The sequence below is a fragment of the Typopeltis vanoorti genome, chromosome 23, assembly GCF_054136105.1.
Source record: "Typopeltis vanoorti isolate ZY-2024b chromosome 23, IOZ_Tvanoo_1.0, whole genome shotgun sequence".
NCBI classification, from domain to species: Eukaryota; Metazoa; Arthropoda; class Arachnida; order Uropygi; family Thelyphonidae; genus Typopeltis; species Typopeltis vanoorti.
The window spans coordinates 31,825,123-31,837,730 of NC_143571.1; the positions used below are offsets into that span (position 1 = coordinate 31,825,123).

Genomic DNA, 12,608 nt, shown 5'->3' on the forward strand with positions numbered 1-12,608 from the left:
AGCAAAAGAGTGTGAGGACTAGATTTTTTTGCTTGGAGAGATTAATGAGTGGAATAGATTCTTCAGATTCTGCCAATCTATTGATGCTATTGGCATCATGACTGTGAATGAGTTCAAAGTGAAGTATGATAGTTATTGGACAAATATTGGATAGCGTTATGCATAATGTTTAGGATTTCCTTCAATGAGTCTATAGGCTTCATGGAGTTGCCATGTAATAATAATAATAATAATAAGGATCAATAAGCCATATCCTTACTTCATCCATGTATGTAACAGAAGTCATTTTTCCATATCTGCACTCTTTCTTTTATATGTAACTACTAAATTCTTTAGGTTTTTCATACCTTGCTTCTTTAGTATCCCTTTCCTGTTTTCAAGTTCTTCCTTACTTTATCTGAGTCAATAAAGATGGAACTTAAGTAGCAGTTTTGTTCATGTCGTGGTTAATTCTATTACAGAAAAATATTCAGTTACCATATTCCTTCATTGGATAACATTAGGCATATTCTGTTGTTTAATTTTTATTTTACTAATAAAGCATATAATGGTAATATTTTTTTGTATTTTCAGAACAGGATTATTTACCCCATCATTAGCCTTTGATAATGTTTGCCGAGAAATTGTCAAGAGATTATATGATCCAGTCTTACAGCTTGTCAGCAGAACATCAAGAATATTGCAAAATTCATTAAAAAGGTGTTCTGAATCAGTAAGTTAATTCAATCTATGACAAAATGCATGCCTTTTTTTATTATTATTATCATTTGCTTCATACCCCTGTGCAATTATTATTATACAGTATTTCCATGGAGTCCGGAGACCCATGCTAACTTTTACACACAGGAAGCCTATCATACCTCTTCTTAAACTAATCCACTGTGAGGGCAATCACAATTAATTTTGGCAGTCCATTCCAGTCATTCACCACTACATTACTTTCTACACAAGCTGACACACCATCCAGTCCACTGCTGTATTCACATTGATATTTTTCAATATGCTGAATATCTCATGTTCATCTACCTCAATTTTGACATGTATCTCTGTCACATCAGCAACTGCAAAATCTCCACCTGGATGATACATCTTTGCAAAGTGATCACTCAGCAACACAACCATTTCTTTTGCTTCTGTCACCTTTCTACCATCAGCATTGATCAAAGTCATCCTTCCATAGTAATTTTTCTGCTTACTTACTATATAATGAAAACACGTTTGGATTTACTTTGGCCTGCTTAGCTAATTTTCTCTCATAAACTGATTTGGCCTTTTTTTTTTTTTTTTTTTTTTACCATACTAGTCACCTTTCTTGCTTGCACTTTGCACCACTTAATCTCTACTTGGTTTATCATTACTGACTGTGGGTATGTAGTCTGATCCTACTTCTCTCAAACAATCCCTGATCACTTCTCATGCACTGCTGACATTATTTCCTTAGCTTCTCAAGCCTTCAATATGTCTCATAAGTCTATCATAGTTACCAGCTTTATAATTCAATATTAAACCCTTTTTTGACAGAGAATTCCACATGTTTATCAACTTCCCAAAATAAGACTTCATGGTCACTTCTCCCTGGAGAAAAAGTGTCTACCTTGGTTATTGGTGTATTTGTAACATGCTGTTTCAGGTAATTATCCCTTAACAACTGCAAAAATTCCACTTCTCTCTTGCCATTCCCCATCTCCATCCTCCAACTCATAGTTGAAATCCCCCAGAAAAATTGCTCAGCCTACATTTATTGTGCTGACCTACCAATGCCTGGTATCTACATCTTCCTGTGGACTTCCTAATCTAAAGCAGTAACCAACAATATATTTTGTGCTATTGGCCTCTGTCACAATAGATAGCTTCAAATGAACCATCATCCCAGGACTTAACATCCTCTTTAAATTTCTGATTTTTTTGGTTAGTTATCAGCAATATCACATCAATTGTTCTGTTTCCTCCCTAAAAATATTCTATCCATGTAACTTTATCATTTTCTGTCAACCAGGTCTCACTGATACCTATAATTTTTGGCCAAGTCAAGCTGACCAGTGCCAAAAATTCCTCTCCCTTATTTCTGATACTTTGGGCATTTCTGTATATACATTTCAACATTCTATTGGACCCACAGGTACCCTTGTATAATGTCATTACCAATCCATTCATATCTAAAACCAGTGAAATTGCACTCAGCATTGCATAATCATTTCTGACAGTCTCATTTACCTTGATTACATCTCTCATAATATCTATAGTTTCCCTAGTTTTGCACTACCAAACTCACACTAGACAACAATTTCTCCAAACATCTAACTCCAAAACCATTCAAACATAATCCATCTGGCATATATAAGTTCTTTCGTCCATCAAATTTTCTCCATACATCTATAAACTGCACATCATTCCTCCTGCACAATCTTTTAATTGACTCATTAACATCATTCCAAGTCTCATGGTCTTTATTATTTTACTCTTCATTTTCACTTCTTTCACAACTCTTTTATATGCTCTTTCATTGTACATTTCTCCCCTTTTAAGTCATTTGTTCCTGCCAAAATAAACTACTCTTCCCTTCTCCAAAACTAACAGCTTACCTAACTTCCTTGGGTTTTGCACCTGGGAAATGTGTTTTCATCAGCTTCTCATTAAGTGTACCACTTATAGTCCTTATTGTCACTTCATCATCCACATTACTTTCAGCCACATTTTTCATGCTCTCATATTTTGCACACTATAATTCACTACTTCCACAATCTCTAGGACACTTTTGCTATCTTTTCTTACTTTGTTAATATTCATCACTTCATTTTCCCAATTTTCGAATCAGTTTGTTTATTGCATTCATTACATCCTTTATTTTGCACCCTAGGAAGCTTGAAGTAGTGACTCTGTTGTCAGGTGCAAATATTAGTGAATCACCATACTACATTATTGAATTAATTGACTTACCTTATTAAATTTTTTTATTGTTATTCATTGATAACTTAGCAACTTCTGCATGTGCTTGCTCCTTATTGTATTCATTATCCTGTTTGAGGTAATCTAAACATTCCTCATATTTTCTAACTCCAGTTGATTATCCAATATCTAATCTGGAAATTTCAAATTTTCATTTATGTTAATTTTTCTTGATTTGTGTTGTTATTATTATTAAGAGAGACCTCCTTAATAATAATAATACAGAAAAATGTATGGCCTCCTGTGATGAGTCAGAAACCCATCGTGGGAGGATACTATTCATACCAGCTGTAATATCTGTTTTTGAATTCATTCATGCCACTTGCACACACAACATCCAACAGCAATCAATTCCAATCATGCATGACTCTATGAGAGAAAAATCTAGTTCTCATTCCCTTCTTCACAGCATTCATTCTCAACTTCCAAGGATGCCCTTGCTTTCTTTCCCCACCCTCCATAAAATGAAAAATTCCATTTATTGAAATTTTGTATAATCTTTTCTGAAATTTGTAACTCTCTATTATATCACCCCTCTTTCTCCTTTTTTCTAGTGCCTGCAGTCTACAAATTCTCAATCTCTCTACATAATCAGTACTTCACAATCCTGATATCATTTTTAACACTTTACTTTGCATTCACTAACCATTGTATCCAAGTCACAACGGAAATTAGGAGACTAGACCTGTGCACAGTAGTCCAAGTGAGGTCTTATCAAGGCCTTGTAAAGAGGCAAAATGACATCCTTATCATTACATGTCAAAGTTTGTTTTAGCATTGCAATTATCTTTTGAGTTGTATTTGCAATTTTTGCTATATGATCCTTTAACTTCAACTTCCTGCCTTTATAATGGTTCTCATTATTATTCTCAAAGTTCTAATTTATTGAATTTATATTATCCTTTGATTTTCAGACCACTGTATTGTTCTGCAGGTTTTTGGTGCCATTTTTGGTGCCACTTAAGATAATAATGTTATCTTAAGTTAACATTATTATTATTATGGAGAGCCTCCATAACTCAGTTGATATAGCCAGAGCCTTTGGTCAGAAAGACCTCTGTTTGATTCCCGTCTATGATGTGAAGAACCTTTATCTAGTCTCTTTCAACTAAAGGTGAGAATTAGCTGGTCTCATATGGAGGTAGAGGGTTTTTCTCCTGGAAACTCAGGTTTTTCATCCCTCAGAACAGGCAAACCGGCCCCGTGAACACATGCATCTACAAACACTGGACATACTCGAGACATAGGGCTAACCACCTTATCCTCAAGTACAATTGCAGTTACAAGAATACATACCTTTACACTGTAAAAGGTAGAAGAGGGGAGGATTAAGAAAGAAAGAAAGAAAGAAAGATTATTCTTAAGAAAGATCTTCAGGGAATCATGGACTCGTTGAGGGAGGCCACATACAACAGGCAACAGTTATCATACTTCATGAATTCCTTCACACTGCTTCACACACAACATCCTTTGACAATCCATTCCAATCATGCACCACTCAATGAGAAAAAAATCTAGATCTCACCCCATCCCTCTTGTCCTTTCCCCACCCTCCATAAAAATAAAATATTCTATCAACTGAAATCCTGTATGACCTTTTCGGAAATTTGTAAGTCTCAATCATATCAGCCCTCTTTCTCCTTTGCTTATATCTGCAGTCTACAAATTCTCAGTATGTCTTCATAATCAGTATTCCACAATCCTGATATCGTCAGCGGCCACATCGGTTTGAAAGCACCAGTTCTCGTTTGATTTCTGAAGTTAAGCAAACCTGAGCGCAGTTAGTACTTGGTAGGGTGCCCATCTTGGAAACCTGGGTGCTGCTGGCATTAATCATTTTAGTGCAGAAGAAAGTGATTTTTAATCGGTGAATAGTCCGCTTTTTCCCCCGTTTTTCTACGTTTTTGAGTGCTAAATTGTTTCTCTGAATACGAGTGTACTTCAGTGGTTGTTTTTTTGGAAGTTAGTTGCTGTCGCGATACAATATATGTTGGTACCGTCGGAATCGAACGCGTAACGGTGGAAGACAAAACGAAGCTAAGTTACTGTATTTAGTTATATTTCGTTTATTTAATTATATATAGTACTTTAAATGTTCTGATGTTTGTACTTTTTTCCCCTCTTTATTAATTGAATAATTATTAAAGATTACGCTACTCGGCAGTAAGGAATGATGGTGGATTCAGCAGCAGTCGCAAGTGGCATAACACCAAGTCCTCCGCCATTTAAAAACTCAATTATTAGCAATATCATAAGGGACTTTGTGGCATGCAGTACTTGCGGCATGTATGCTTCTCGGGAATTACATATGTGGCTTGTTAAAGAGAGTGGAGAGCGTATGTGCGGAAACGGAGGAAATAAATACATTAGATATATCGATATCCGACTTTGTTGCTCCAGGAACGGAGAATAGGAAGACAAGTAGTATGATAGGAGCGAATGAGAAAATAATAGTTGATAGTGTGGAAGGTGTGAGTGACTGTGGAAGTTTAGGAGATGGTTTTCTATGGGAGAGTGAATTTAGATTAAGAGTGACTGACCTGCAGAGGGAGATAGATGAGTTGAAAGAGGAGGTGGAATGTCTAGTGAATGAGAGCAGAAGTATGAAAGATAAGATTAGGAGAATGGAAGAGATAAATGCAAGGCAAATCAGAGTAGGAGAGAGAGAGAATTTAAGGAGTATGAGTGAGAGGTATGGGGGTGCTAGAAGAGGAGAGAATGGAAACAGTAGAAGAGAGGGAATGAGAGAGAGGTATGGGAATGCTAGCAGACGAGAGGATGGAAACAGTAGGAGAGACGAAATGAGAGAGAGATATGGAAGTGCTAGAAGAGGAGAGAATGGAAACGGTAGGAGAGATGGAATGAGAGAGAGGTATGGGAATGCTAGAAGACGAGCGGATGGAAACAGTAGTAGGAGAGACAGAATGAGAGAGGGATATGGAAGTGTTAGAAGTGGAGAAAATGGAAACAGTAGGAGAGAGGGAATGAGAGAGATGCATGGAAGTGCTAGAAGAGGAGAGAATGGAAACAGTAGAAGAGAGAGGTATGGGAATGAAAGAAGAGGAGAGAATGGAAACAATAGGAGTGAGGGAATGGTAAGAGGTATAATGTATGGCGACTCAATGATCCGTGGTGTTCAAGATAGGATGCGTGAGGAGTGTTTGCCAGGAGGAACAATAGAAAGGGTGGCTATGGCAATTAAGAGAGGTGAAAGGGTGGATGAGATGATTGTGATGGTAGGAACGAATGACTTGAGTGGTAATGTAAGTCGGGCAGCGAGGGATATGAGATTTTTGCTTGAGACTGTACGGAAGAAGACAGAGAGAGGAAAAATAGTGTGCGTGTTGCCTAGGTATGATAATGATGAGCTGAGCAGAAGAGCGGTGATATTGAATGGCATAATAGCGAGAATGTGTGACAAGAGAGGACTGGTATATGTGGATGCTTGGAGTGCGTTTGAGGAAAGAGAGGAGTTGTATGCGAGAGACCGTTTACATTTGAATGAGGAAGGACGTAGGCATCTGGAGAGATTGCTGTTCTGAACGAGTCAGTGTGTCCCAGGGAGGATGATAGCAGGGGTGGCCTCTTGTGGGAATGGATACTTGGGAGAAGGGAGACAATGTCAGGTAACACTGAGCCCAGTGGAGTCTAGAAGGGATAAGGCTGGGTATAGAAACAATGGCATTTATATGCTGTATACTAATGCCAGGAGTATCCGGAATAAGGGAGAGGAATTGGTGGCGCAGATAGCATCAGCCTGGCCAAAAATTATTGCGATCACTGAGACGTGGTTGACAGAAGAGGATATAAAAACAGGAATAGAAGTCGCTGGGTATAGCATTTTTCGTCAGGATAGGAGGGGAAAGCCTGGTGGTGGGGTGCTGCTTATGATAAGTGATGACCTATGTCCTCTAAGAGTGGAGAATTTGGAAGGAAGTGAGACAAATGATTTTGAGAGCGTATGGTGTGAGCTAGAGGTAGGCAAGACAGGATATTTAGTGGGGTGTTGCTACAGACCCAGGAGCACAGAGGATGGGGACCAGGAGATGTTTAGACAGCTAAGTTTGGCAAGTGCAAGAAGAATGATTGTTATGGGAGATTTTAACTTCAGTAGTATAAATTGGAGAGAGGAACATGCATGTAACAATAGGGGAATGGAATTTCTAGAATTCTTGAGGGACAAATGTCTTAGGCAACATGTAACAGAGGGAACAAGAGGTTCAAAAATTTTGGATTTGGTTATAGCATCAGAAGAGTTGATAATAACTGAGTTGACGTCTCTCCCACCAGTTGGAGAGAGTGACCATATGGTTGTTGACATGGAAAATGAATAGACATGCAGGAGTATCAAAGAGACGGGAACTTATGTGGAATTATAAGGCAGGTGATTATAATAGTCTTAGACGTCAACTTCGGGAAGTTTCATGGAGGGAGGAATTGGACGGCCGGGATATCACCAGTGCGTGGGAAATTGTGAAAGAATATTTGTTATCAGCAATGGTAAGTTGTATACCACGAGTGAAGAAGAGGGCGCAATTTGGAGTAAAGTGGATGCAAACAACATTAAACAGGAACTGCATGCGAAAAAGAGGCTATGGAAGAGATATAAGGAGACAGGTGAAGAGAGGATGGGTGAAGAATATAAGACACAGGCCAGAAGAGAGACTAGTGTGTTAAGGAAAGCGAAACTGGAATATGAGAGGAGATTGGCCCTAAGATCCAAAGAAAATCCTAGGGAATTTTTTAGCTATGTGGCCAGTAGGAGGAGAAATGACTGTGGAAGAATGATATTGTGGGATAAAAATGGGAATAGAGTGACTGATGCAGAGGACATAGTGGAATTGTTCAATGAACACTTTTTTGGAGTATTTCATCCTAGAGGAGTCAGTTTTAATGCTAGAGGGATAGGACTGGTACGAGGTCTGGAGGTACAGGAGGAGAGTGTGTTTCAGATACTGAGTACTCTGGATGTCAGTAAAGCTGTGGGACTGGATGGTATTTCGCCACGAGTTTTGAGAGAATGTGCTAGCGAATTGACAATACCTTTAACGTGGCTTTACAATGAAAGTCTGGCTTTTGCAAAGGTGCCCAGGGAATGGAAGGAAGGTAAGATAGTGCCATTGCATAAGGGTGGTAACAGACTGGAAGTGTCTGTTACCACCTTTCTGGCCAGTCTGTGTGTCATCAGTAGTTGTTAAGATCTTGGAGAAAGTAGTGAGGGACCGTGTACAGCATTGGGCAGATGAGGGTAATGTTATCTGTGAGAATCAACATGGATTTGTGAAAGGACGCTCTTGTTTTAGCAATATGCTAGCCTTTTATAATAAAGTTACAAAAAGCATTAGATGAGGGAAAGGCATATACTGCAATTTTCTTAGACTTGGCGAAGGCATTTGACAGGGTGCCACATGATAAGCTGATATTTAAGTTGCAGCACATGGGTCTGGATGTCAGATTGGTCAACTGGATTCAGGATTGGCTGTCTGATAGGTATCAGAGAGTTGTGTATGGTGGAGCAGTTTCCAGGAGGCAGAGGGTTACAAGTGGGGTCCCACAGGGCTCAGTACTAGGACCTATATTGTTTAACCTTTATATCAATGACATGGCCAGTGGATTGCAGGGGGATATTCAGTTGTTTGCGGATGATGCGAAGCTGGGAAGGATTATTAGTAATAGCGCAGATGTGGTAGCCCTGTAAGAGGATTTAAATAAGCTAGATAGATGGGCAAATAAATGGGGGTGTCAGTTTAATGCAGCAAAATGTAAGGTCTTGAGGTTTGGGAAACATCGATGGGATGCTGCATACTCTATGGGAGGAGTTATACTGGAGGAAGTAGGGGAGACAAGAGATCTGGGGTTGATGATTGATAGAAACCTGAAGTTTAGGGGACATATTGCAAAGGTGGTGAAGGTAACACAGAGTATTGCTGCTATTATGAGAAGGACACTGACCTGCAGAGATAAGAGGGTTATCATTCCGTTGTATAAGTCTCTGATCAGACCACACTTGGACTATTGTTCTCAGATTTGGTCCCCAGGATTTGAAGGGGATAAATTAACTGTGGAAAGGATACAAAGACGGATGACAAAGATGGTTTCAGGACTGTACAATGATAGTTATGAGGATCGGCTGAGAGAATGTGGACTGCAGAGTTTGGCGGATAGAAGAAGGAGAGGTGATATGATTGAGACTTTTAAACTGTTGAGAGGTGGTTACAGGGTTGACACTGGGGAGTTCTTTCGCTTGGTTGATCAGCGGGAAGGAGTGATGACAAGAGGCCATCCCTGGAAGTTACGAAAGGAAACTGTGAGCAAGAGGGTAAGGAGTGGTTTCTTTGTGTGGAGGGTGGTTGAGCCGTGGAATGCATTGCCTGATGGAGTGGTGGGAGCGAGAACGGTCAGTGACTTTAAAGAGTGGTATGATAAACTTTGTGTTTCTCAGGGGGGGACCTCCCCTCGATGAGTCTTGACAGACTTTATGTCTTAGGAAGGACCTCCCTCGATGAGTCTTTTGACTCCTTGGAGGCCTGAATAATAATAATAATAATAATTTTTAACACTTTCCTTTGCATTCACTCCACTGTATCCAAATCACAACGGAAATTAGGAGACTAGACCTGCACACAATAGTCCAAGTAAGGGTTTATCGAGGCCTTGTAAAGAGGCAAAATGACATCCTTATCATTATATGTCAAAGTTTGTTTCAGCATTGCAATTATCTTTTGAATTGCATTTGCAATCTTTGCTACATGTATCCTGAACTTCAACTTCCTATCAATTAACACTCCAAGATCCCTAACCTGATCAGTTTTTTCTAGCCTAATCCCACCAATATAATACAACATCAGATATCGAATCATGCTGAAGCATGACTTTACATTTACTGAAATTGAATTGACATCTATTTTCCCATACCCACAATTCCAGCCTATTCAAATCATTCTACAAGTACTGCATATCAATCACATTTCTGATTACCCTACTTATCGTTGCATCATCAGCAAATATGAGGGTGGTCTGAAAGGGTCTCGGCCTAACAGTGAAAAAACAAATTTATAATTTCAAAATTATTTTTATTTTTCAACATAATCTCCCTTAAGACTAATACATTTATTCCAGTGATTCTCCAGTGCCATTATCGCATTCCTGTAGTAGTTCTCAGTAAGATCTGCAAAATACCTCTCTACAGCTGCAATCACCTCTTGATTCTAAGAAAAAAAACACTGACCAGCAATGAAGAGTTTAGCTTTGGGAAGAGATAGAAGGCAGAGGGAGCCAAATCTGGGGAATAGGGTGGATGTTCCAACAATTCATAGTGTGGATCCCTTAATTTTCCCTTTGCCAAAATTTTCTTTAATTTTCCCATTGCCCATTGTCTGCAAACTGAGTCTTTTCTCACGAATATTTTTGTCTAGTCTGGTTAAAAGATTGGAATAATATTCCCCAGTTATTGTTTTACCCTTTTCAAGATAATTGATAAACAAAATGCCTTTAGCATATCCCAAAATACCGATGCCATGACTTTTCTTGCTGATGGAACTGACTTTGTCTTCTTTGGTGCTGAACAACCAGCTTTTGTACACTGTTTTGACTGCTGTTTGGATTCTGGTGTGTAATAGTGAATCCAAGTCTCATCCATAATAATAAATCAATGCACAAAATCAGTTTTGTTCTTGTTAAAATGCTCCAAGCACTGTTCAGAGATTTTCATGCAAGTACGTTTGTGTGTGAATGCAGCAGCCATCTTGCACAAAGCTTTTTCATTTGCAATTCTTCATGCAAATATATCCTACACGTTCTTTTGAAATGTCTGTAGTCTCAGAAATTTCATGCAATTTGACTCACCGGTCATCCAATGATTTCTGATGTTGTTTCACTTTTTGGACGTCCTTCACGTAGATCCTCTTCAAGGCTGGTACAGGCATGTTTAAACTCGACAGCCCATTTCTTAATTGTTGAAAATGAAGAAGTAGAGTGCCCATAAACTTTTATGAACGTCAAATGAATTTCTTTTGCCATTAAACCTTCTTTTACAAAGAATTTTATAACCACATGATACTCAATTTTATCCATTTCAAGGGATACAGACAACACTTTGGCTTCTAACAGCTGTATAAAAAAAACTACTTGATAGAATGACTTGCAATTTCACATGGATGCTTATGACAGATGTACCAACTTTGAAAAAAAAAATCGTGCCGATAGTGTTGCCATTTATGGTCTATGCCAAGAAGATTTCAGACCACCTTCGTAGTTGTATGTTACATGTCAAATTCTTCCCAATGTCTTTAATGTACGGATTGAATAACAGTGAACAAAGGATTGATCCTTGTGGCACACTGCTGGTTACTTTCTAATTTTGTAGACAAGCATCACCCATATACCACTTTTTGAGGTCTCTCAGTCAGCTATCCTATTATCCATGCTAATATTTTATAATCCATTGAGAAGAATTTGACATGCAACATACAACTACAAAGGTGGTCTGAAAAGTTCTTGGCATAGACCATAAATGGCTACACTATTGGCACAATTTTTTTTCAAAGTTGGTACAAATTATGCAACAGTCTTCCGTGCTGTATTCTGTCAAGAGTCTAGCAAAATCTAAAAATATCATGGTGTATCCATTCTCCTTAACTAACTCAATGGCAACATTATTATAGAACGTGATTAAGTTGTTAAAACATGACTTTCCCATAGTAAACCCATGCTGTCCATTGCAAAGTAGAGATTCTCTGATAACCCATTTTGAATGTGAGCCCTAACCAACTTTTCCAAAATCTTCACGATCACTTCTGAGATGCTGATTTGTCAATAGTTAGATATATCGGTCTCTGCACCACACTTGTGCAAATGGGATATCAAGACCCATGCTGATATCCCATCAGTCCCTATTGCTGAATTCTTATTCAGTTTGTGCAACAATTCTAATATCTCCTCCTCATATACCTGAGTTTCTTCATCCAGTGAAGCGGTAGCAGTGAGGTCAATGTTGCCTACACCAGGTTGATAGCTTTTAGCAAAATGGGCACTCATTATTTCAACAACCTCTTCTGCATCTGTCACTGTTAAATCATCTGCATTCATTAGAGTTATTTTTTTCATATGCATTCTTTCTTTTACTTGCAGCATATCGATAGAATTTTTGAGGTTATCTTTAGCTTGCAGAGCCAGTTTCTTTTCATACAAACTTAGCTTTTCATTACAACAGTTGTGACTCTTCCTGCCTGCTGCTTATAATTTTTCATAATGGACATCATCCCTGTGCACACGGTATTCTTTCTACATCATCCTTTTCTTGGTGGGGAAACTTTAAAGGAGGTGGATGAATTAGATCTGGGAATGGTGGTGGACAAGGACCTGAAATTCAGGAGCCACATTGCACAAGATGTGAAGATATCACATTGAATGGCAGTGATGTGGAGGACCTTGACATTTAGAAATAGAGGTTATGATTCCATTTTATAAGCCCTTGATCAGGCCATATATGTATTATTGTACACAAATTTGATCACTGTATTTTCAGCATATCCTCATTGGTGACAAGGATATGTTGGAAAGGGTACAGAGAAAATTCACAAAGGTGGTCAGTGGTCTTTGGAATGTGGAGTATGAGGACAGATTGAGAGAATGTAAATGATAAAGCCTCATGAATAGGAGGA

General features: G+C 38.6%; 1 protein-coding gene and 1 pseudogene across 3 annotated transcripts in view; both read left to right on the forward strand.

The window, feature by feature from the left end:
• LOC150093740 (dynamin-1-like) overlaps positions 1 to 12,608 on the forward strand; it is a 321,001-nt gene that overhangs the window by 215,929 nt on the left and 92,464 nt on the right. For all 3 annotated transcript variants that reach the window (XM_090413070.1, XM_090413072.1, XM_090413071.1), the window contains exon 11: positions 574 to 712. In XM_090413070.1, the coding sequence (XP_090269196.1) occupies positions 574 to 712 (139 nt within the window). The remainder of the gene's footprint in view (positions 1 to 573; positions 713 to 12,608) is intronic.
• On the forward strand, positions 4,657 to 4,775 carry LOC150093741 (5S ribosomal RNA; annotated as a pseudogene).